At 34.8% G+C, this 26964-nt stretch overlaps 1 protein-coding gene across 3 annotated transcripts in view; it reads right to left on the bottom strand.

Moving 5' to 3' along the window:
* Positions 1-26964, bottom strand: part of APAF1 (apoptotic peptidase activating factor 1) — a 30207-nt gene continuing 3243 nt past the window's right edge. Inside the window, exons 5-27 of one of the 3 annotated variants that reach the window (XM_056515557.1) lie at positions 25827-26007; positions 22737-22849; positions 22106-22237; positions 21460-21698; positions 20744-20911; positions 19823-19954; positions 17850-17963; positions 17132-17310; positions 15593-15719; positions 13580-13705; positions 12850-12981; positions 12092-12217; positions 10887-11048; positions 10494-10622; positions 9668-9793; positions 8726-8845; positions 7965-8090; positions 7476-7601; positions 5966-6085; positions 5505-5630; positions 4631-4756; positions 4045-4191; positions 1-1637 (exon numbers count right to left, since the gene is read on the bottom strand). In XM_056515557.1, coding sequence (XP_056371532.1) covers positions 1494-1637; positions 4045-4191; positions 4631-4756; positions 5505-5630; positions 5966-6085; positions 7476-7601; positions 7965-8090; positions 8726-8845; positions 9668-9793; positions 10494-10622; positions 10887-11048; positions 12092-12217; positions 12850-12981; positions 13580-13705; positions 15593-15719; positions 17132-17310; positions 17850-17963; positions 19823-19954; positions 20744-20911; positions 21460-21698; positions 22106-22237; positions 22737-22849; positions 25827-26007 — 3221 coding nt within the window. In that variant the 3' untranslated portion in view covers positions 1-1493. Of the gene's footprint in view, positions 1638-4044; positions 4192-4630; positions 4757-5504; positions 5631-5965; positions 6086-7475; positions 7602-7964; positions 8091-8725; positions 8846-9667; positions 9794-10493; positions 10623-10886; positions 11049-12091; positions 12218-12849; positions 12982-13579; positions 13706-14994; positions 15157-15592; positions 15720-17131; positions 17311-17849; positions 17964-19822; positions 19955-20743; positions 20912-21459; positions 21699-22105; positions 22238-22736; positions 22850-25826; positions 26008-26964 lie in introns of those variants that run through there. The other 2 variants (XM_056515562.1, XM_056515565.1) reach the window with 2 other exon arrangements.

The following is a 26964-nucleotide window of genomic DNA, read 5'->3' on the forward strand; positions in this document are numbered from 1 at the left end:
TTAATTTACAACTTTGGCCAATATTGCTTGGATCATCTTTATTAAGTACTGTACATACTTGGAATACAAAACATCATGGTCTTTTCTATTGAATTTCTTCTCTTTACATTTCTGCCAGCAGTACTTTGATTATACTGACCCGTATTCAACAGCACCTTAGAAAGAGTAGAATTTCAAGTTGGAAAAGAGGAAAAACTAGTGATTGTCAAAACCAGGGAAACACTAAAAATGCCTATTAAATTTTATGAAATGCACACAAAAAATACTAAAAGTAAAAATTTCATTATTCAGTACCACTTGAGATACTTGCTACAGTATTTTTTACAATCAAGTAGTTAGACAGTGTTTCACTGCCAGCTACAAAAATATGAAAATCATATTAATGCTTGTGCAGTTGCTCACAGCAGTTGAGAGGCAATTGAATAGAAAAAGGCTTACTAGGTATCAAATAAAAGATTGCTACCCAATTACTCCAAAAGCATTTGTTAAGTACAATTAGTACAAAACATTGATATTTCTACCCTATATTGAATCCATAAATAGACTGTAAAAATTACAAAAAAACATTAAAAAAAACCATAAAATCACATATTACCAGGCAAGAGATCAACTGGGCATACAACCCTATGTAAACAAAGCTGACAACAGTAAAGTGTCTCCATAGTATAAACTGAATGTTATTTCCAAAATAAAAAAAAACCTTAAAATTCACACTTCTTATAATTTTCAATACATAACTTTTAAGCATTTCCATTCTCATTTTAGCTAGCTCGCTATACTCATGCTTTGCCTGGAAATGTGGCACATCCACCTCAATTACAATATTGAATTTCAGATTTTGCTGTGAGAAAAGAAGACTCAGGATGCTCCCTTTAACAGGGACAGCTCATACATGTTACAATGCACTTTACCTCCACAGGTTTGAAGCATGAGGGTTCCTACTGCAAGGGGGAGGCACAGCTCCTGTAAACTCAACATCTACTCAATTTGGTTTGAACGTCAAGCACCAACATGGCTGGTTTCATCTTTCAAATGAAGAATGCCCCTGCTTTTTCCCATTCTGTACTACATGAAAATCCTTGCATTGCACCAAAAAAATGGGCTTTTTGTATCTTCCACAGTTGTGGTCATGGCTAGAGAGTATTTAGCCATCAGCCTTATAATAAAATATAATTTCAAAGTATTACACGCTTATTCTTTCTTCACTGCTATTAATATTAATTTCAACTAATTTGAATAAATCTTAATATAATTTCCTTACAAAACGGGAAGAAACATACTTAATCCTTGAATCTTGATTTTTGCATTTTATAATAATGCTTATTAAAAACAAGATTAAATGCAAGTTCATTTGAAAAAGCATGCATGAAAGTACATAAATATACATGAATGCAACAATTAAATATAATTCACAGCTTAATGACTGTCAGACAAAGCAGAATTTTATTTCCTGTTTAAAAAACTAGTTATCTTTGCAGTGCTCAGCCCACTAATCAGAACTTCTGTAATACATAAAGAATACCAAGATTATCAACAGTCACATATACTTTGAAATTAGGGGACACATGTATTGACTTGAGGTTTGTTCCATTTGTGTAGAAGGTTTGTAAGGATTCTCCAGTATTTACATTCCACCACTACAAAAAATAGAAAGACACTTTCAGTTAGGTGAAGGAATTTTAGAATAAAATCTGTTAACAGGCTTAACATGGCTAGCCCAGTTGACTGCTTTTACCAAAGAGGTAGAATTAAAACCATCAAATTAACTAACATTAAAAATAAACAATCTTGAAGTAGAATAAGTTTAGGACTAATTACTAAATATTAGGCTTTCAGATGAAAAGAAACTTCCAAAAGACTGAAGCTGTTAATTTCAAGAAAAGATACAAAATAAATTCAGGTACTATTCCTTACCCCATCACAAAATGCAATCAATAGATGTAAACTGCAATATGTCCAAACCAAATGAATACATGAAACACACTGCCAGATAACTTAAACTACAACTGAATTTAAAAGTTAGCTATACACACAAGAGGACTGATCATGTACATGTTTGAAAACACTTGTAGTTTTTTTAGTAGGGGTGACTTCTTTCGCAGTGAGATTACAATTAATATTTTTTAGAATATGCAGTAAGCACTAACAACAAAGAAATCAAGAAACCTTCAACCATAAGTTTACCACAGTCTGAAATTTCATATTTCTCAGAAAAACTGTAGACCAATGCAAAACTGGACTCAAGACAATCCAGCACAAAGCTGTTATTCCATTGAGCCAGTAAGAAGTCTACCCTCTATTCCTGCAGCATTTGAGTGAAGCAGCAAAATATCACAACAGATAACCTTCAGCTTTGATCACAATGAAAAGCAGATGGTATTACTACTTTTTAGCTTACTCATCTCATGAAATATGTAACATTATAGTTGTGTGCATAATACAGATTTGCAACCACACAACTACAATGCTCTGATGAAAAATACTGTTCCTAAAGTATCTGTTATTTGATGCAGACCCCCTGAAAAAACGAAAAAATAAATTAACCAAACCAAAAATGGATCTTAATGAGCTTTTGAACCTTTGTTCTGAATAAATGAGCAGGTGCTGTACCAGTGGGTATCACTCACACAGCAAGTTCAATAGTACACAGGTGGATACACCTCATCTGTGACTAAGATGACTCATTCATTCAAAGGTGTTGATCACCTCACTCTACAGTCCAGCTTTTAGGGGTCCAGACTCCTGAAATGTTCTGGACTTTGTGTGTTGAGCCATGGCCAAGTACAAGAAAAACACTGACAAACTGGAGCAAGTGCAGCACATGGTCATTGAGGTGGTTGGACACCCAGGACATGCCATGGAAGACAGCACTGCATTTGTTTAGGAGGCTAACTGCAGTCTTCAACTACCAATAAGAGGGTTAGAGAGAACAGAGTCAGACCCTCTTTACAGAGCCCAGAGGCATCCCTGTTGGACTGGGGACTGTATTTATGGGACAAGGCCCTATAACTCTGCAAACTACTTCTAGCAAGGGGCTGGACTAGAAGAATTCCAGAAGTCCCTAACATCCTAAACCATTCTACACTCCAAGCAGCAACACAACACCATACTTTGCAACCACAAGATGAAATGAGGAGGAAGACAGAAACAGAAAGTATGTTGTTTTTTTTAATAATAATAAAATGAACATCAGAAGGTGCTTTCAAAACTAACTCAGAAATTTCAACTCTGTTACACAGCTACTGACTTCAAAGAATTAGTCTGATGGCATGTCTAACAGCTAGACACTGACCAACAATCAGCTAAACTCCATCCCTCTGACATAAGAACTTATGGCACCTGTCATTTCACACATACACAAACACCTTTCTAATCAGAGGTGTTGGCTATCACAAGGGGGAAAAAAAAACAACACAAAACCTCATGAGGAATTTAAAATGAGAAAGAACCATCCACAGACTGAAAATTAGGCCATCTCCTTCCCCTTCCAAAAAAAACATATGACCAGTAGATGCCCAAAACAATGAAAGTTTGATGAAAACACTGATTTCCTCCAAATATTACTTATAAAATGTCTTTCAAGGCAGAAAATCATCACCTGCAATTTCCTCTGAATTTCTGCTTATGACAAAATTTAAACCCCAGTATCTCAAAGAAAAAAAAAAAAAAAAAAAAAAAAAAAAAAGCCTTATACAGAGCATTTTTCTGCCAATTGTAAAGAAAACAACTGCTGTCAGAAGTGAGTGGATCCTAAGGCAGACAAAAATGACTGGGATCTTTAAAATTAAAGATGTTAAGAAAGGACATTGGAAATGAAAATCTGAAGTTAATAAAAATGGAATGTATGGAGTTTGAAAACAAACCTGAATTCTTAAAAGGCTTTTCAGGGGACTTGCAGATATGAGAAGTGAAAAGTGCTAGACCATCACAAAAATGAAGCAGCCTTGTGTAAACTAAGTAATATATTTCAGGTCTGTTTATTGAATTTGTCTTAATTGCCATTTAATAAGGTATGACAGGATATTTTATTATTTCAAGGCTTACCTTAAGATAGCCTCCAGATGATACAAGCATTTTACTGTCAGGAGAAAAGGAGAGGTCTGTTACCCAACCCACATGCGTTGATTCTCCTTCATCTACAGTAACTGGGGAGCAGAAATGAAGTAATGCACCTGTTAAAGCATCCCAAATCTAAAAGAGAAGAAAGAGAATTTATAGAAAGAAACTTAACAGGGGAAAAAAATGCCCTCAAATAAGGGAACCTGAAATGCATTTTTCTGTATCAGAGGAAAAAAACAAAACCTTGCAAATATGTATTCTACATGAAGTGACAAAATACTTTTTAAAAAATCTTTTCTTAGAACTGTATGCTATATAAAGGATTTAATCACACATGCAATTCACAGTAGAATTATTATTAAATCATGTGAATCAGTTCCTTATCATTCATGGAACACAAATCTATCAATATACAAGCTACTGTCTTATGTGGCAAACTTTGCTATTTTCACCCCAATGTTCACCACAATGCTAAGGAATTAAACATGCAGAACACAAGCCATAAGAATTCTTCTGTCTGTGAACTGACAGTCAACTGAATTATAAAATCACATCAAGGTAAGAGCAGTACCCTTATTTCTCCTTTGTCATCTCCAGTGGCCAACAGTTTGTTATTAGGAGAGAAAGTACAGCACCGCACACAGGCTTCATGGTCTTTCAGTTCATGAAGAACAGATGAACTTTCAAAGCTCCATATCTAAATGGAAAACATTACAGAGGAGTGAAAGACAAGTTCAAAACCTATTATGTTTTCTTTCTAAAAGATGTTAACATTAAACAAAAGACTTTTCATACATATGCATATTTGTATATTAATTTATGTAAATGTATTATATTGTAGAGTCTGGTTTTCTTTTTCATTATCTGAATCACACAAGAATGCACTTGCTATGAATTACTGAACTGACTGTACATATCTTTCCTTGGAATATACATTTTAATGAAAACAATATATTTAAAGAAAGTTTCAAGCTGTTCACAGAAATTAGGATTTATCAATCACTTGAAAATTGTATTTTAGAAATCTAATGGAATGCTTTAGGAATATAATGGGGCAGCCCCACTTCACTACTTTGTGCCCCTGCTTTCTGAACCTATGAACAGAAACTTCACTGGAAGTCTCAGAAATTTTTCTTAACTTTACAAATTAAGAATGTCAGGCTATCGACAAATCGATAGAGAAAAATAAACAAAGTGTTCTGCACAAGTTATTAAATATGCATTTATTTGTACAAAAGCCACTAGGCTTAAGTTACATGCAAGATCAATTGTGAATGTCTGCAACAGCTTTAGAAATATGTTGATGAATACAGGAAATTTACAAACTAGAAATACAACAGGAATAATAACTTGAATAATCACTAGTTACCTCAAAATGAAAAATATAAATTACTTCTCAGGACAAATAAGGCATCATTTTTATCTGTATACAGAAGCTAACCAACCTTTGCAGTTTTGTCAGCAGAAGCAGATGAAAATTTACTACCATCAGGTGAAACAGCACAGGAAAGAACAGCACCTCCGTGACAAGCAAAATCTTTTTCTGGGTTTCCAGTGGTGATATTCCAAACCTACCAAAGATACAGAAAAAAAAAGCTTACTTTTTTAACAAAGTAAAAAAGGTTAAAACACTTGAATCTTACACAAACAGTATACAAGGGATAAAACCCAGCTAAATAGCTCTAATGTGGCCAACATTTTGTTATATTCACTGGTATAGTTAAAATATAACAGTATAGATCTTACTGAAAATAGAAAATCCAAAATTTTGTCTTAAAAGTCAGCTTACACTTTACAAATGATTCATGAAACTGTGTATCCATACAAAATGTAGGAAATACCAAATGTTACAAGAGACAGGCAAATGTGTTGAATGTGATTTCTCACTTCACAGGCTTTCACTCACCTTAACGGTTCCATCAAATGACCAAGAGAGAATTTTTGAATTTTCCAGAAGTCTAAAATCCTTGATTGCTTCCTTGTGCCCTCTTAAAAACACACATTCACTCAATTGCCAATTCCATACCTAATCACAAAAATCAAATATATTTTTTTAAAAAGTGAAACAAGCAAACATAAGAAACATGAACCAAGTTTTTATTTTTAAGTAACAGGATTAATAACAAGTTGTTATGGTGGAAGTGATTAATTAAAATGTTAGATGCTGTAGTGATCCATAATGGAGATGCTGAAGTTTGAGGGTGCTATAGAATTTAATGTTCAACCTATGACAGAGTTCCCCATAACACACAAATAATCTTATTTGCAAAGAGAATTTGATACTTAAAATTCAGTAATTTTTTTTTTTAAAAGCAAACTGATAACTTTCAGGCACCTCAGTAGTTTGGGGTTTTAAACTTTTGATCATTACAACATATAGACTTATTTCACTTGGCAGAACTCATGGTTGCTTACTTAAATTAGATTTCTTTTATATTTTTAAAGGGCATTTTTAATGAACTGCCATTTTGCTTTGACTTTTTATAATAAAATTACACTTCTATTTTAAATTCAACTATTCACTGCAAAGTGAGTTAAGTGTAATTTTTTCTACAGAAGCTATTAAGCATCAATTTATTTCCAACAGCAATGATTTAATAGTTTTCAAAGGAACAGATTTCCTGCAGCAGGGTGTGCAGAAAGCAGTGTGTGCAGGAGACAGTCTGGGGGTTTAAGCCCACCAGAGGGAGCTGAGGGCCAGCACAAAACATTCCCATGGCAGACCCAGGGGAAGGATCCCAAGGCTGAGGATCAGCATCCAGGAGTGCTTCAGAGGTTTATTCAATCTCCAAGTTTGGCTGTGTGGGATGAAGGCTCCTGAGCAGCTTAGGGATCCTATCAGCACTCTGAAGTGCTCTGCAGGACAAACCAGGGCTCAGCAAGCTCAGACTGAGACATGGATCTTTACTGCACAACTGCACCCCTGGGGTGGATAATGCTAACACAGACACACCAGAATGCACCTCTGGAGCAAACCTACCTTGCTGAGGCAGAGATTCCTAATTTGAGCCACTCTATTTCTAGCTGTTTTTCAGCACTGCACTGGACAGGGTAAGCACACCAGCCCGCTCAGGAACTTTTGACATCATTCCCCAGGACAGTGGAAGCAAGCACACTGACAGACCTAGAGCATCCCAAACCCTCATTTCAGAACTGCTGAGTCACCTTGTTTGAAAACTAATGTTTCTTTTACTCTTCTCAAAGCCCTTCTATCATCCACAGCAGTAAAAATAGAAAATCTGTAATATTCATTATCACATAAGGCATAAACAAAGGCTACACTTTCTACAGTCCCTTGCTCCTGGATGCAGCAATAGAGAATACAGTAGTAATTTACTGAGTTTACATTACCAATAGCATAAAAGCTTATAATTTTAAGTAAATTACAGCATTATCTTTTTAAATATTGCCCAAACCTGTATAATTGAATCATGAGCACTTAAGATGAGAGTCTGACAATCGGGTGTAAATCGACAATGCTGCACAGATGTCCTGTAGGCCTCCCAGGAATTCAGAACCTTCCCATCTGACAACTGTAGTACCTTTACAATGAAGAATGCAAAAATTGCATTTATTTGACACACTTGTGGAAAACAAGAACGTGCAAATTTTTTTTAAAACAACATGAGATTACAAATACATGATTTTAAGTCACTGTATTGGAACAACCAAAAATTCCAACCCAACTGGAACAACTAAAAAGTCTGGGTAAAATGAATTTCAGAGCTAGATTATTAGTATTACCTTTAAGTTATTTTAGACATCACTCACAAAAGCAAATTGAATTATTATATTGAAGACTACTATTATATAATAAGTCATCCAAATGACATTTATTTAAAAAGAAAATGCATAAAGAAGAGTGTTTTCCTAATATTTTCAAAATCAGATTTAGGACTTAATACCTTTATTGTTCCATTCTCCAGTCCAAAAGCTGCGAATTTAAGATCTTCACTTAAGCAACAGCAGGAAATGGGAGATTCTTGGGCAGCTGTCTGCATAATAACATTGTCTGTATTTCCATTGATAAGCTGTAAAATAGGAAGGTAATTAAAGTATTAAAATGCTTTAAAATTTAAACTTAAATAAATTACAATATAGATCTGAGAATGCCAAAGGGAGCAGTTATGAACTTTAAATTACGAGTTACTTTCACCACTCTGGATGTTGGTGTACTTAACCCTCAGTGTGGCAGGGCCCAAAATATTAAGAGTGTAGCCATTATTTTCTTTAGCACAAATCTGGGTTCACACCTCTCACTGCCCCAGTTTGAGATGATTCCTTCAGCTATTACACAGAGCTTTGAAGCATTACATAATTTGCTGTGCAACACCTGGTCTACAGGTGCTGCACACATCACACACTGCTGTGCACATCTGAGCCACTTGGAGAGCCCACAGACCCCCATCATGAAGGGATGAGAGTTCTGGTCTTCTGCATCCAGACTCAGCTTCAACATCAGTGTAGAAATTTCCCCTCAAACCCCATTTTTTCACTTACTAAACAAGGCACAGTTTCTAGATACAAAAATGGTATCATACATTGAGTCCCCTGCTACAGATTCAATTCTTGAAAGCCATGAGGTTCTTTCAGTGCTTCCTCAGTTTTCTACTGAGATTTTCAGGAAACATTCAAATGTAGCAAAATATCGGTAAATACATCGTACTTGTAAATTCTTCTGATTGTAGATGGCTAAAATCATCACTTCACCATTGTGAAACACAACATCTAGTTCACTTTTCAGCACAGCATCAGAAGACTTGCACACCTTCTTTGTTTCCCAGATCTGTTGAAGAATACAGTATTTCACTAGCTTTATTAAAGAACTAGACATAAAACTTGCTGACTAATGGCACCACTAAACTGAAGGCTTATAAATTTCCAAGTGACACTGACTTTTTAAAACAATGAAAATTATGCTTCTGCTGGTTCTGATACTAGGGAAAGTTGTGCAATTACTATAGTGATTCCAACAGATTAAAGAGAACCTTTTTTTCCAGGCTGACTTCAAGACTCCCCTGTGTTTGGAATCATAGCTTTAACATCCTAAGTTTTCTAATCCAAAGAGCAGCATTAAAATCCAATTACAAAAAATATGAAATACAGATTTCTATATTTCAGCTTGGGAGAAAGGGAAATGTTACCTTGGTAAAATATAGTTCTATTTTCACAGGTTTTAATGAGACATTATAATTACAGAAATCTATCCTAAATATTAACAGGCAAATAGATCTAACAATGAAACATATCAAGTCTGCTAGAATCCTCCAAAAGCTTCAAAATTCCCAATTCAGATAAAATGTAAAACAAAATAGAAGATTATAATTACTCTTGAAGTGCTACCAGACTTCAAAAAATCATACAGATATAGAGGAAATTTAGATATAAACAGTAGATAAAGCAAAAAAAGTCAGCACATTTTACTGTATATATAAATTATTTAATAATAAATATTTAAATTTATATTTACTATAAACTTACATACACAAATACACAAGCATATTTCTATGTATTTTATATGACATGATTTTACAATAAACAATTCCTTAAATGAGTGACTTAATACCTATCTAAATTCAGATATTTCAAAACAGAAAAGTTATCTTACACGTATTGTCTGGTCATCAGATGAAGTCAGAAATAAAGATCCATCTGGTGAAAATGTCACACAGTGAACCCAGCTTGTGTGTCCTCTGCAATATGCCACTTTTGATAAAGACTTGATATTCCATAACTACAATAAAAATATGAGAGAAAAACTCACATGGATTTAGACTGCATTTACAGTAAAAATACTGTAATACACTTAATGATTATGTATTCTAGTATTTTCTTAATTCTTATTCTGAAATCAGATGTAACAAGAACTGTGCCTGCTTATCAGATTTTGATGGTCAGGAATAGTGAATCGGCAGCCTCTTTGACTGCTATGATTTTAAAAGACAAGGTATAAGAAAATACAAATTCAACTGGCCCATATAGACCAAAAAACCAAAAGACCCTAAAACAATAACAAAAAACCCCAAACCAACCTCAACCCCAAAATTGATGTTTCTATAGACCTTTTCAAGCCATGCTAGCCTCAAAGTTATTCTAGATGTTTCCTTCCTAAGTTCCAGCACACAGGAGGGTTTAGTTTGAGTTAAGCAATACTCCTGAGAGTGAGAAGAGTAGCCTTAGATAGACTTAGTAAACTAGTCTAGTTTTAGATAAATGTGGGTTCCATTGTCCAAAATTAACATGTAACTTTAAGACATCATTTCCCAGCTGATATTTTAAATTTAAGAAGCAAAAGAGAGTGAAAAAGAATGGAGCACACCAAAAGCCTGCTAAAATAGCTACTTTTGTTTTATCTCTGTATACAAGAAACTATTAGGACAAATGTAACATTTTAAATTAAAAGTAGTCTCCCGTGGTATATTACAGACACTTACCTCAACAGAACAGTGAGACAAGGCAACTGCTACTAACTCATCCCCAGGACAGAAGTCACAGTATTGGATTGTGCTGTGATGACTGACAATGACTTGAGTTAACAAACCACACGTTTCGATATCAAAAAGCTGTGAACACATAATCACAATAGAAATTCTGTTTGAATGACTTCAGTGATAAATTGCTTATATGCAAACACTGTACATCCTCAAATTCAGAAGGTATGTCTCTTAGTCACAAGTTTGTTGACCACATATTTTTATTTACACACACTTGAAATCAGGCATTTCTATCTGAAAGATCTTAATGGCCTGGAATTTTATCTCTAATCATAATTTCTGCCTATATTGTAATACACTACCTCCAAAAGATTGTTAAAGTGAGGTACTTACCAAAAGCTTATTTTTGGCTACCACCAAAATCATGTTACCATTTCTGGACCAAGAGCAACACTTTACTAAAACCTCCACATCATCTGGTTGCTCATCAGCATTTTTGAAGAAATCTTTTATCTCAATACTTTTCAGTTCATTTCCTGAGCGTGCTTCCCAAAGCTGGAATAAACAGGAAACAGACACAATCTCTTGGCTGATGCAGGTACAGAATATAACAGGAGAGAGCTCCCAACTACTTCTTAAGATAAAAGGGCAGGGAATAAAATACAAAAGCCCCTTGTTACTTTCTGAAGTCAACAAATAGCATTAGAATATTCACAAGTCCAAATTATTTCTATATTAAAAAAAGGAGAAAAACAAATTAAGAAATAAAAACAAACCACAAAGAGGATTATGCTGCATCAGAACCTTCTCCTTGGGTTTTTCCCTCCTATCATTCCAGCTACAATGCTGCCTCAACTTCTACTTAAAGAATAAAACCAAAAATAACACCTGCCCTACAACTCTGTAAACAATCTACTCACCATCAGAAATCTGGTCTCCATCTAGCTTTGCACCCTAATTTCATTGAAGGACCTGCCAAAATCTCTAGGGAACCTTTCTGCCCCCTTCACATTTGCCTTATGAACAACAGCTACAGCAATCCTCCTTTCCTGATTTAGCAGCTACATAGAAACTTAAGTGTTTTAAGAATTGCAGTTCTGAAATAGCATAATTCTGCTGCAACTAAAGGCAATAAAAATAATACTTACACTGTCAAAAAAACACAAAACCTCTCAGTTTTCTCCTAGTGCATAGAAGAAAACAGCACATAGAAACTGCCTTTCATTTTTATGTCTCCTTATGATTCATGTTCAGAGATGACAAAAGTTTCAATTAACCTAAAAACTTACTACTTTTTCTGGTTAAACGATTTTTATTACCCACTCAAGTTTTCTTAAAGTGCATTAGGGGACAAAAATATTGAAAATTAGGCTAGTTAGAATTTATTTCAAACTACAAGCAGTTGACTTTCTTTTTCCTGGTACTGGACAAGCCATTTCAAAATCCTGCATTACAAATGGGACCAATAATCAACTGGCTCAAATTTTAATTCATTAATCATACAGACACAAAATTTTCTTATACATATTTTGCACCTGATGCAAAACCTGCCCATCCATCATCAAAACAAAAGGCTGATTTAAAAGTCTACTGTATACCTTTACTGTTCCATCTGTCGAGCAGCTAGCAACATATTCATCATTTGGTGAAAATCTGCAGTGATTGACAGAATTGTCATGACCTATCATCGTATTTCTACAGTACTTTTTATTCAAATCCCAAATCTGTAAGAGAAATAAACATATCAATAGCATAATATTCATGAATTATTCAAAGACAGATTGTTCATGCTCTTCTCACAATCATACACTGGCACATGCTCATGGACTGCAAGCTATGCCCTGGGCTACCCTAAAATTTACCTCTATATGTTAAGATGCACGAAAATTATTAATATCAGAATTACATAAATCTAGTTAACAACTTTCTATACAGTGCAAACAAGGCCCCTGACCAGCACAAAATTACTGAAAGTTTCCTCAGACTGAGGAAAAAGCTCTGTCTTGCCTCATTCCTTTTCAGTTTCCTAAATTAGAATTATGCAGTTACACACTTTAACAAAAATGAAATCTCTGAAGTAAGTCTTGAATAGTCTGAATATCATCAGGCCAAAGCCCTCACCTTCATGCCCTACCAACAGAGGTTTGCCCAATCTCCTTGGCTGAGTACAAACACTTCTATTCTGCCTTACTGAAATCTGATTACAGGGCTGCAGTGAATACTCTTGATCTGTTGCCACGTCTCTTCTACCAGGCTCATTAAAAAAACCCATTACAGTGTTTAGATATATTTATACATCAATAACTATCCTGTTATGACAAACAGCACAAGAACAATCTCAACCTTTTCCACTTACTTTGATGTAAGTGTCATTTGAGCAGGTGGCTAGAAGGTACTGACCACTTTTGTTATTGAACTGGCAACAATTGACCTGCTCGGAGTGTTCTTCATATACACACTTACACTGGCCTGTTCTTGAATTCCAGACCTAGGCAGAATGGAGAGATTAAAGACCTTTAAATATATTTAAAGCAATTGTTTTTAAAAAACTGGTAATTATGCTGAAATATAGATAAAGTTCTACAACATTTCTAGTAATACCTCAAAAATGTATTGAAGTGAAAGATCATATATTTAAAAAAAGAAGCAAGACATTATGAAGGGAAAGGTCACAATTCAGATTAGAATCTGACAAATTCTGGAATTCCAACAAAATTTTGCTGCTATAATGAGGAATTAAAAATCCCAACTATTTCAAAGGTAACAGAAAAGAAGCATTAAAAAAGAATTATGGACAGATTTATCTCATATTATGAATAGGACTGGAATAACACATTATATTATAGTTAAAAAGAAACATCAGATAATACAAAATAAGTTAATTCTGCATGCATGATGTTAACATTAAGTATCTTTTATTTTATTTAACAAGTGGGGCTTTCCTGTTTGTCAAGTATTAAATTATCCACATAATATTTAAGGAAGTTTAAATTTCCTTTAGTTTTAAGAAGCTGTGCTGAGTTAACTAAACAGAACTTCAAATTATGAGTTTGAAAAAAAGAATCATCTTTTCCTCATTCCCTTACCTTGACTTTTTTATCACTTGAACAAGTTGCTACAAATTCACCATCTGCAGAAAAAGCGCAACAGAGTATTTCATCATCGTGGGCATTTATCTCCAGGAGTCTCTCTCCACTTTCTGCTTTAAACACCTAAACCAAGGAACAGTAAAACCTTATAACTTGCAAACAGTTTGAAAACACATAAGTTTCTTTTATCATCTCAAACAGCTCTCTTTATGTAAGCTCTTAAAAAGTGGGTTGACTTTTGAAAGGATTCATCATTTCAGGGACAATAAAATAATTATAAAGTTCTGCAAGGACGATAGAAATTGTAAGAGAAAGAATTAGTGAAAACTGGTTTTTAAAAATACTCATTAAGCCAAAAGCCATGCCCTTTCACAGTAGTTTTTAATAGTAAATGCAAAACACTATCTTTTAACCAAATCTAAGTTATTCTAAAAACCACAAATTCCAATTTTACATGTATGTGATACACATACATATAAAGCAAGAATTTTAATTGAACTGATGATTGGTGGAACAAAACCCCAAAAATAAGTAGGGAAATACTGACAGAATGACACACATTTCAGTCTCAAGTTAGACATAGGCAATGAAAGGACAGCTGGGGAAAAGACATATTAATCGATTTCCTCAATTTCTGGGGTTTAACTTTACAGTCTGGGGTCAGCAGCGAGTGAAAATCAGGTGTCCATTTCCATCTTAGGTTATATATTCTTAATTATTAAAACAAACCACAAGGTGTTATTTACAGCACTTCTCAGATTATTTTTTAATTGAACAGGAATACTAATGACAATTAAATGGTCATATTTGCTCAAATAGGAACATAAGTACTGAAGTAACAGGAAATCTACCTTCACAGTAAGTTCTGCAGAGTATCTGTTCTTAATCCAGCAATCATTTTTTTAAGTAGCCTTGAAAACTGAAAAGCTTAAGCCGCAATTAGAAAAAACATGAATAAGCTCAAAGTTAAAAAATGCAAAAAGGATTATGGCTAATTTTCCTATTATTTCTTCAATGAAAGTTTAGTTCAAATGCAATTGCAATCCACAGATTTTTTGGGGGGTGTAAAATGAAGAAAAAAATAAGCAATCTGCAGTGTCAACAATGAGGCCATTATGTACAGAAGCCCAGCACAGCAACAGCATCACAGCATGAGTACACAAGACATCTCCTAAGTGGATGCCATGATCATAATTCTGTACAGGCCAGCAAATAAAATAAGCAAATAAAAAAACCCACTAACAACACAGTAAGTAGCCAAATGAACAGCAACTTAGTATCAACTTCCCAAGCATCCAAAACAATACCAAAGGTTTGCAGCAAAGTTGTTCTTTTCCCTTACCTTTGGTTGTCTGGAATATGGGTACTTTACCAGATTACTGGCTGGCTGATTGCTAGTTTTCTTGAGAGCTGGCTGACTCCCCTCCAGGCAGACTGCTGGCAAATTTATATTAGTCACGTTCCTCTCTGTCTCTGCTTTCTAAGCACTTTGGGCCTGTTTCCAAGTCAACATTGTCCTTAGCTTCAGAAGTGCTTTCTCCACAGATATCTTTCTTTTGCATTAAGGGGTTTCACTAATTAAACACCAAAATGGCATAATGTCCACTACCATCCCATATAAATAGTAAAGCTGAACCTAAAACATCTTACTGCTCCTCAGTACTGTAGAAGGTCTACTGTGACTGGAAAATTTTGCAAGCTGGTATTAAATAAGGTAAGGTGCATTGCTGGGCTGTGACCTTTTCCATACCATCTCATGTTCACACATTAGTGCAGTGAGGGTACAAACCATAAAATCACACCATTCAGCTCTTGAAGATAATCCTTACTATTCTGAACATGCAAATTGATGTTTATGCAATAATACATCCTTTTCAATCACTTGTCTCCAATTATGATCTAGATCCAAATATTTCCACACAGCAACAGAAGAAAAGTGACAGGACTGTTTAACAAATATTTTCAAAATGGTACACAGCATCTCTTTTGACTCATGCATAGGTGTCTTACCTGAAGTGTTTTATCAGCTCCACATGATGCTATTCTTTGTCTATCCTTAGAAAAGCAAGCATGGTAAACTGCATCTCTGTGTGGACGAACAACCAGGCGGAAGAGATTTTTCAAGGATTTTTTATTTCTAAAGGATAAGACCATTATTTAGATGAGTGAGTACCTTTGTATTATTCAAAATCATCTCTAAGAAGATTAACACTTTTTCACACATCTTGAGCAGCAAGCTTTATAAACAAAACAACCAACCCACTGTACCTTAGCTCTCAGCCTTCATGCTGAACTAATAAAGCAAACACAAATTCCAACATTCACATAGAGGTTTATATTGTGCTCCAACAGTTACAGCTTAGAGACAAAAAAAGATAACATTTTTATGATCTGAAATATGCTATTTCCAAATACAGACTTTTTCCTGAGAATTCTTGTTCTCCTGCAATTGATGCAAATGCTTCCTTTTCAAGCATATTAAAAAACATTTGTAAATTTGCTTAGATCTTCACAAATCTCCTTAATTTTCATGACAATGGCTCAATTCTTATCACTAGACAGCTAAATAAGATCTGTGACTATCACTACTTTTCAATCAGATTAGGCACAGGATCTAACACACCGTAGAGGACTCTTGCCTCACTTCAACAAAAACTTTAGAGTTTATAGCAATCACAATCATCCTTTTTAGCCAGATCTTAACACAGAAAGCTGGCAGTGTAATGAGATGATGGCACTGTAATGAGATGAGCTGGTGATGAGTGACCAAAACATCTCTCTCCTGAACTAACTGGATATTGAATCTTCTGAACCATGCAATTTCCAAGCAGTTTTGCTAAATAAAATAGCCAGATATTCAAAGAGGAGACTAATCTGCCTGGCTCTTAGTATAACTGCTTGACATGGAGTCATTCTGTTTTATAAGCACCAAGTACTACAAATATCAGAAGAGAAATATCAAACAGAATCTAAGAGAGTTACGAGGTCAACTGACTATTGGACAAGGCTGGGAAAATGTGTAGCTCTCTATACCTTTTCCTTAAACAACTTCAAAAAACACAAAACAGCATTGTCTAAATAAGAGAAGTTTCAAGATTGTGTAGAGTTTAGAATTTCCCATCTTACTACTTTATAAAACTTTGCAAGTTAGTACAAACGCTCTCCTTTTTAAAGTCACAGTTTGAAACCTAAAAACATACTCCAACATACAATTCTACTTTTAACTTTAAAATAAAGCTATTCAAAGAAGATTCAAAGTATCATGTTTTCATCTTCTCATTGTTATTTAAAAGGAACAATAATTGAATACAGAAGTAAATATATTACTCAATTTATTTTTATGTAATACGACTGAGTTTTCGCCTTACATATCCATGGTTCCCCTTCTCCCACAAGTTCTTGAAAATTAATTCCCCTTCTTTCCCCACAAAAAGCCCCAGCAGCTCTAACAAAGATCCTTTTATTACCGTACATGGTATTTAGTTGTACATGAAATAATTATCTTGGTCAAGGGATCAGCATATCAGCAGACAGACTGCAGCTACTTACATCCACTCCAAATAAAATGTTCCTGTTTCTCTTTGAGCATGTAGCTTGGCCTGTTGATACACCTCTGATGTCTCTGGCTGGCAAAGACCCAGCTGAATGATGTCAGGAAATGGCTGCCGTCCAAGAAGGTGCCCATTTAAAGACAGAAATTCCTGGAAATTCTCACGCACTGTGCTGTCCTAAATACAGAGCAGATATTTGACAACATAGATTTATCTTAGGATTTATTTCCTTGCTTTTTAAAATTTCTATACAGACAAGATTCTTACAGAAGCCCTTAGCTCTATTTTTCTGTTAAGTTTTATTAGCAAATACATGCAATAGATAGAAATATTTCATTATCCTGTTCAGAAAGCATAATATCCTTGTTTTTCAAACAAAGAATAGTAGCAATAGTGATTTATTCAACAGTGTGAAATATCAGAAAGACTATTCCAAGTGGTCAGCATAATTCTATACCTCTCAATGTACCCACCACTAGGTATTGATCACTATGGTTATTGAGTTCCATGGCAAATCACTTACACATTGAAGTTAAAACAAACTGAAAACTGAGTTTCCTTCATTTTTATCTTCTCCAAGTTAAAGTTCAATTTAATATTGGTTTCTGCTTTGATTTTTTAAGCTTTCTATATATCTGCCATATACATACATCCTACAAAATGACTAATTGATTAACAAAATGAACCAACTGATCATTTACCTTTTAGTATCATACCTTTTGATCCAGGATTGAACTATATTCTACATATTCATGAATCAGATGAGCAGGCCCTACCAACTCTGTTTTAGCTTTAATCCAATCTAAAGAAAACATAAGATCACGGAGCTCCTAAAAGAAACACAGAATTAAGTTCAGATTGTAAGTTTCACAGCAGAATCTACTTAGGGGGAAAAAGAAAAGCACAGGAAATTCACTAGGTATTTAATAGATTTTGGTACAACTGCCTCTTGTTGAAAACAGGCAATATCCTGTTTTCTGCAACTTAATTGTTCAGTTAAAAAAATTCAGTTTATAGAAGACTAAAGTTTGTTATTTTAAACTGCACTTTGATACAGCTAGTCAGACAGGAGACAGAGGTACAGAGCAATTCTTGACTTCTGCAGCACACGAAATCTATCTTTTTAACTTTGAAAAGCTTCTTCTAGTCCAGTCTAGCAAAGATCACTGCTAATAAGAATGGGTGATCTTCCTAAGAGAGCACCTAAAACCATTGATAAATGATCAAGGGATACCTGCCATAATATCCTTTCATTCCTTTAGTGCTCTGGGTTGTATCATATCAGGCCCTATGGACTTGTGAACATTCAACTGATCCAGCCAGTCCCTTACAATTTCACATTTGTCACCACTAACAAAAAAGTCCCTGTTCCCACACTTGCAGTCCTCCAAATCAAAGGGCTGGGCAGACAAGGTCTTTCAGTATTATTAAGGACTCAGGTAAAAAAAAAACATTGAACTTTATTCCTGTTAGTTAGATGACCATCTTTAACAAGTATTGGTCCAATGTTTTCTTTAGACCTCCTCCAGAAAAACTGCTTAGCAACAACACTGCATAAGTATAAAGTGTATTCCAACTTAAAATCAATAACTACAACAAGGATTAAAAGACTACCATCATTAAACAAAGAAAAGGGATACCTCCTAACTTTATTAGCCTTCCAATAAATAGAAGTCATTTTTAAATAATGAAAAGTGATACACAGAATATAAACTCTAGGAAGCACATAGTCACAATGAGCCAGGCTAAAGACTTCTGAGAAGCTAATTGTACAAAATGTAGAAAGGCTGCTAATAAAAACATTTCACTACAGACTGAAACTAAAGATACTAAGATAACGAAATAAACATGATCCAAAACACCTAGACTTGTAGCCAACATTAATTATGAAGGTTCCTATAAGAGATAAATCCATGAAATGGAATCTCATATATGATGAGTCAGATGAGCCATCTTGAAAGAAGCTCAAATGAAAAAGTTTGAATACACATGAAATAAAGCAATTAACAACCAGGACCAAACGTTATTCAAGACACTTGAAACTCAAATTCATGTGAAACTACCAATTATTAATCTTTCTGCATGATTTGCATCTTATACTAGCTATTGCATCAATATCTAAAGAAGAGTAATTGGCAAAAATAACAGCAATTTTTTAAGGTGCCGAGACAATCCTAGAAAGAAGAGACTTGCCCATCTAACTCTTGATAGGGCTTTTTGCTATTGAAATCAGGTAATTAATTTTTACACACAAATCTGTATGACAAAAGAGGGAAAAGCTAACAGGACTTCTGAAGATAAAAAAGAGTAACTAACTGATAAAATGCTCTAATGAAATCAATTTACTTGAATTATTACACAATAAGAAGAGCTTGGGTTTTCAAAAAGGCTTAGAGAAGACTTCTTATTAAAGCTTCTTAAAAAGGAAAAGAAAACCACAAGCCATTATGGTATACAATAGGAAATCTCAAGAACTGGTTGAAAAGACAAGATATGAAGGGCAGAAATAAAGTAGTTTTTGAAAAGGACAATGATTACCAGAGGACCTCCTAAAGACTCTTTGTTCAGTGTTTACCCAGCTGGATTAAAGTCAAAGGCAAGAGAGGCTCAACTGGGGAAAGGCCTGGAGGGAAAAGCAAAGGTAAGAATGGGTGAAAAAGGGAAGCAAAGGACACCTGTCAGAACCCACCTGCTCCATTTTGGCACCTGCCATGTGATATGCTAGAAAGTTATACCAGTACATGCAATCCTCTTGAGACAGAACAGGTGTATTAAGCTTGTAGTATTTCTTGTACTGATTTACTATGTTTTTATGTAGCTCCTGCAAATGAAGAAAAACACACTTTTGGCACTGAGGAATCATACGCATTATTGTTATTATTACATTGTAAACAGCATTGAGGAATAATATTATTTCTCAATTGTAATATATGAACAAGTGCAATAAAAAAGCTTACCTTCCAAAATTGTACACCTAACCTAATTTACTGCTAAAGACTTCTCCAGAAACATCCTCTGCATATTAAAAGACAGAAAAGCAAGCTGTTAACCCACTTTCCCAGACTGATTAGCTACCAAATCTCTCTTCATCTTAAATGTGGGTAGCTAACAAAAAAAAAAGGATCCTTACATATGTAGATCCAAAGCAGGGCAAAAAACCTGCCTCTTCCTCATATCTATTCTTTCTGCCTTGCCCTTCAGAACTTAAATTGAGCCCAACTTACAGGTCACCTTCCTGAAAGTACCGCCTTAAACTGAAAAAAGGGAGCAAAAAGCATTTCTCTTCATTAAAGAAGAAGTTTTCTATTCTGGTAGGGCCTTGATGTCTCTGGAATCAACGGTGGAAAATTACATCTCCTGGTGGAAACATCTGATAGAGAAATAGTGGTTATAGAGTTCTCTCAGTTTAGTCTCTTAGCTGCAAATCATGAAACCCCTCCACAGTTTCAAGTAGAAAATAAACATTTTTAGTGAGTGGGCCTTAAGTTAAATTTAATTTGGACCTATGCTATGAAGCTACTCAGTGTACCATTTAACAAAAAAACCATTTTCTGAAAAATGCCCAGCTTTGGAGAGTAAAGTTGAATGTAAGTATCAGCTGATATGCTACCTGAAGCTGGTTGCGATTCTTCTCTGTGAGAAAGTCCAGCTGAAGATCATGTAAATAATAATGGAATGACTTCCCATTCCGATCACAGAACAACAGTGATTTGTTAACAAATTCCTGTAGTATATCTTCAACTTCTTCAGTTTCCATATCCCAAAGAATACAGAGAACCTAAACAATATTTGCACATTAACAGAGAAGAGATGAGAATCAGAACCAAGTCATAATATGATTTGTATGAATATTGTAAAAGGCTACCAAACAACAAAAGTCAACAAAATGCATTCTAACAAATATAGACACAAAGGGTTATCAATTCAATAAATTACCAGTTCCTTTATACCAAATCACAGGACAGATATCAGAAGTTAACCTATCTTTTGTCTATTTGTGCTAATTTATGGTGACCATAAAAGGAGACAAATTCCACATAACAGTTTTCAAGCTTTCAGTGAGCTCAGTTACAATCTAATTAAAGAGCAAAATACAGAATACAGATTAAACTTAAACAGTATGAATATGTTTATTCAGCTATGATTACTTTAGTTACACTACTAACAATAGAAGTCATGATGCAATAATGGAACAGATCTACCCAACCTAGCAATTTTTATTGTTACATACCATAGAATTCATACATGACAATAGTAAGTTTTGAGAATTCTTCAAGGTTGCGGTTTGTATCTCACCAAAATCACAAGATTTATGCACTTTATTACCTTAGTAGGTACTTTAACATCTTTTGGGAGGATAGAGAGGTCTTTATAGTAGTCTTTGTAATTGTCATCCAGCTGCTCAACACTTATGGACATTGCTTCATCAAGGGCTTCATAATCATAGGAGGAAGATTTTCTTATTCTTTTGAACTGTTTATTCTGCAGCTGCCTGAGATAGTATTCCCAGCGGCTAGGGAAGTCTCGTAGTAATGCACCTATCAGGGATATCACCAGAGGAGAACCTGAAGGAAAAGATTAAATCAAATTTAGAGATTATCAAGGAACAATCTAACAGTTGATGGTCACGTGATGAAACAGGCAATATTCCCAATATGCTGATTAAATTGTTGAGGTGCACAGCAGAGACAAATAAAACACTCACTCCATGTAGACATTTGCAAACTCACCAAATTTAAGTGCATCTGTGGTGCAGAGAGAAAATATACTGAAGAAAACTACCCAAAAATCAAATGAGACTTCTGCTAAGCTTAAAAAAAAAAAACACAAAATATTTAACAAGCACCTGTATTTTACTTAACATATACAGTATTAAAGGATATTCCCTTCTCTATTTTTAAGTCAAAACATAGAAGAAAAAAAGGAAAAGACATTCAGTGGTAGATTGTATGACAAAGAGCAACTAGAATACCTTTGCATTCTCTTACAAGAGAGTTAGCTTGTTCTGGAAGTTCTGATATTTTCATATTCACAAATAGGGATAAAATCTCCAGCCCTTTCTCATGTGCTAGTCCACTTTCTACATGAACCTCGTATTTATTGCCTAGAAACAGAAACATGGAAAAAATTTCACCAAATGCATAAAACCATACGGAAATTCAAAGCATTTTCCAAGTAAAACTGGAGCAAAGGCTCATGATTTTTTGCATAGTACTAAGAAGAGTATAAATTCTACTATCACAATCAGCCTGCATTAGAGATATATATATATAGAAAAAACAAACTATAAGCTAATAATTACAAATGCATTATGGGCAGTCACCGGTGAATAGAGATAATCAGTCTAACAGCACCAGTGTCATAGAGGTTAATTTATTCTGCTGAGAATTACTGAACTCACCAATGTAAACATGTAACTTTCAGGATAACATACAACATTTATTTCACAAAGAGAATAAAGTCTTATAAAGAATTCTAAAACGCTGCCACTTGTGCACAGATTGACAGACAGATTCTATCAAATTCTTTGGAAAGCTCACATGAACAATCTGCAGACACAGACACATAAAATCTGTGGTGCAGGAGAGGAAACTGCTCCTTACCAGCCACAGCATCTGTTACACTCCTGTCCCTGCTTGTGATGAGTACCTGACATTGATTATCAAATGCTTTTAACACCCAAGAATCCCAAATGTCATCCAGGACCAAAAGAGACCTAAGTGTGAGAAGAAATACTTCAGATTAACTACTAATGTTAAAATAAAGTATTGCGTTTTAATAAAGAAAAAACATTTTCAGAATTTAAAAAGTATTACTGCATAATTTTCTTATATTAATATGTAGAATATCTTAATAGTATGTCCAGAGAAGGGTAACAAAGCTGGTAAAGGGTCTAGAAAATGTCCTAAGAGGGACAGCTGAGGGAGTTGGGGTTTTTTAGCCTGGAGAAAAGAAGGGTCGGGGGGACCTTATCAATCTTTATGACCTGAAAGGAGGTTGTAGCCAGGTGGTAGTTGGTCTTTTTGCCATGTCTCAAGAGGAAGGATAAGAGGAAATGGCCTTAAATTGCACCTGGGCAGTTCAGATTAGATATTAGAAAAATAATTTTCCTGAAAGAGTGGTTAAGCACTGGAATAAATTGCCAAGGGAGGTGGTCTCTGGAATCATTCAAGAAGTATCTGGATGTGGCACTTAGGGGATATGGTTGAGGAGTAATTATGGTGGTGCTGGGTTGATAGTTGGACCTGATGATCTTGAAGGTCTCTTCCAACCTTGGTGATTCTGTGATTAAACACTGTGCAAGAAGCTGAATGCAATTATCACAAAAAGGTATTTACCATTTATTATTTCATAGCTACAACTCAAGTGTAAACAACGTTTTGAGTAACATTTCCATTAGTAGACACCAGGAAAAACAGAAATATTTACTGGTTTTAAGTCGCTAGGTATCATAAAAGAAAAAAAGAGTTGTATAAAACTAGATAACTCTGACACAAGCTAGTAATAAGCTTGGTGGGGAAGCATTTAAGTTTCCTTTTTACTCAAGTTTTCAATTTTGTTCTTGTATCTTTGGAAAGCTATATGAGACTAATCCTCTTGTAAAGCAGTTGTCTTGAATGGCAAGGCTTGTCTTACATAAATGTCATTTCATAATGACTACATATTCCAATCCTATGACCACCCACATTTGTAAGTTCCTACATGGAATCTCACCAGAATACTGTACAGCAGACTTCCCCACACCTGCCTTTACATGACAGAGAAGTTACTGAAAACTGTTTTTAAAAGAATGTGCTTAAGGGAGAAAGAAAGTCAAAAAGACTAGCCGGCAAGCAGATGTATGAAAAAAAATAACAGTTTATTTGCATTCAGTGAGTTTTTTAGTTATTGACACCTAATCCTGCAAATTGTTTACATTTACTACACTTTTTATTAAGGGATGGAATTTTCCACTCTACTAGTTACTGCTTAAGTTGTCCAGTTCTCACTGAAGCATGACAACACTTCCGCATTTTGCCCAGCTAAGTGGCACTTACACCATCAAACCCTATAAACAAGAACTTGATCCTCCTTAAAGAAGTGTATACACATTCTCAAAGATACACTTAAGTCTTGGATACCCTTATCTCATTTTCATACAATTCTTCCATTAATAACCTTTTGATAAATCAGAGGCGTTCACAAGAACACTGTCATAGCCATAGAGAACTCATTTTGTGGCACTTTCAAGACTGAAAATATGATAGGTGACAGAAATTACAGCCTGATTTTATGTTTTTAATTAATCTGAGCACTTCAAAATTACAGCCTGATTTTATGTTTTTAATTAATCTGAGCACTTCAAAGTCCTCCCATTCATTAGGTACCAGTGATTTTTCTCCTCCAGTCACATCAACACATCTTAAATTCTAGTTGGGATTATTAAAAGAACGCTTAAAACAAAGAAAAACAAAAACAAACAAAAATGTACCTCAAAGCAACAAACAAAACCTTCTGATAACAATCACAGGAGATTAAATCCTGTAATTTCTTATTTTAAAATATACCATAGTTTCAATTTTTCATTTGACAAATAATTTAATCCCAAGAAACATACTGGCTTCAAAATCTAAATCCTTTGGCTAATACTTTATTCCCAAGAGATTTACTGGGTTGGCTGTCTGAATCCAAATATAGCTAAAGTGACTTCTTGTTGCCAAAGAGAATTCCAGAGTAGAGACAGCTCCTTCCCAAGCTGCAGTGAAGCTTTGTTTCCCACACACTTGCACTCTCTATGAACCTTACTCCCAGGCACATTCCCCTCTATTTCCTCCCATGCCCACTTCTGTATTGAAGAGTTTTGATTTCTTTGTTAATAAAAAAGAAATAACAACGGAAACGGAGACAACCCCTTCACATCCTTCAAGGGTAACTGCAGTTTCAGCTGATAGATTTCTTTTAAAGGACCTGTCAGTATTTTCCACATCTTTTCTTCACAAGAAAAACTTTTTTTTTTCCCCTGTACAGAAATGCCAGTATTCTACTCTGTTATCTATAAAGATCACAAGGCTGGAGTATTATTCCCAAGATAACTCACTGAACAAGCAGGCTTATTTAGTTTAGTACAGATTTTCCCAGAAAATAATTAAATCCTTAGCAAATAACAAAAACTATTGCTCAAAGGTGAAAAAAACCTGTGCAATGACTGAGCAAGATACTAGTTTCTTGGCAATAATTGATCACATAATGAAAACCAGCTTTCATTTTGGTATCTCTAGACCAAACACTTTTTAAAGACACTGGTTGTTCTGGAAAGGAAGAATTTTCTGCAGTGATAAATACACACCTTTTTTTCTGCTGTATAATCCTCACATATCAGTAAAGCAGTCTACACACTGCTACTACACACAATGAGAACACTGGAAGTTAGAGAAATCCTTATTTCCAGCTGCTTATTCCCATCTTTCACTATTCAATCCCATCTTTCATTATTTCACTATTTGCTTTTCCAAGCAAATATGACTTCTGCACAGCCGGTTAATGTATTTTGTTGATAGAAGTCTTATTAGTCTAAGTTAGGAAGTTGGTTAAAAAACCAAAAGACACACCACAGACACATGTAACCACAACACAGACACCACAGATGGTTAGACCAAGGTTACTCTGCAAAGTTTCATCAGCTAAAAGAATAGAATTTGATTCAGTGACATCACCTGGGGTATTTGCGTAACATCAGCAAACGAAGACGATCTTTAGCCTCCTCAATGTTAAGTGGTCTTTGTGAAAGAGTGGAGTCCTGTTCCAATCTACTACAGAGATTCTGAAGTTTTATGAGGAGCCCTGCTTTGTCTTGTTTCCCAACAGAGATCCACTGAACTCCTCCTGGAAAGTAATCTAGCAAGAAAAACAACATTAATCATGCTATACATTTTAAATAATTTTAAATATTTAATAGCAACTTACAGTAATAAGTCAGCATTAATTAAAACACAAACTTGTAAAGTCCATTGCAAGCCATCCTTGCAACTCTACTATTGACACCAAAGGATGGTTCTACAAAATCTCCTGTTTATTTTTAAAGGAACAGACAGTATACCCACAGGAATTTCACACCATCACTCATGCTGTTGTCTCTCCTTTCTACACATCTTCCTTCCTGTCCCTCCACAGCCCCTTCTGCATCCATCTTTCTGCTAGTCTGACCTACCATTTACATTTTTAACTGTGTAGTACTGCAGGAGTTCAGAGTCTGGGGTGTAAAAATAATCCTGAAACAATGATGAAGAATATACCTAGAAGAGTCAGCTCCAGCAGAGGATGCTATAGTTTCTATCCCTACATCATTTTTTTCTTTAATGTCAAGTCCTACTTTCTCCTTCTAGTGTCTTATGCAAGGGAAAATAAATAAAATAGAAAAAATGCCATTAAACTGTTGCATCTATGATCTACTTTAAGCTAAGGCAATACTAATCAGCCACAAATGTCTGTCACTATTAAAATATATCCAAAAGTTAGAGCAAGATTCTTTAAACTCACATAACAAGGAAAGGAATCTGAGAACCTTACAACCAATGCCCAAAAGGAATATAACTACATATACTATTTTGCACTAACAGAAATAACAATTTCAAGTTAATTAAGGATGCATCTACTCTCATAAACCAAAGCAGACTCTAAGGTGAAAAGTTATTCAAAACCTTTTTCTACAAAGTAATAGAATACTTAGTGGTCCTAACCACTAAATGGTTATGAAAGTTGTATGTTGCAAGCAAATATTTCAGAATCATCTAAGAAATTTAGAAACCAAATCACTTTCAAGGTGTCATATGATATTGCACCATAAATGTTCAA

Source organism: Oenanthe melanoleuca, chromosome 1A (genome assembly GCF_029582105.1).
Source record: "Oenanthe melanoleuca isolate GR-GAL-2019-014 chromosome 1A, OMel1.0, whole genome shotgun sequence".
Classification (NCBI taxonomy): domain Eukaryota; kingdom Metazoa; phylum Chordata; class Aves; order Passeriformes; family Muscicapidae; genus Oenanthe; species Oenanthe melanoleuca.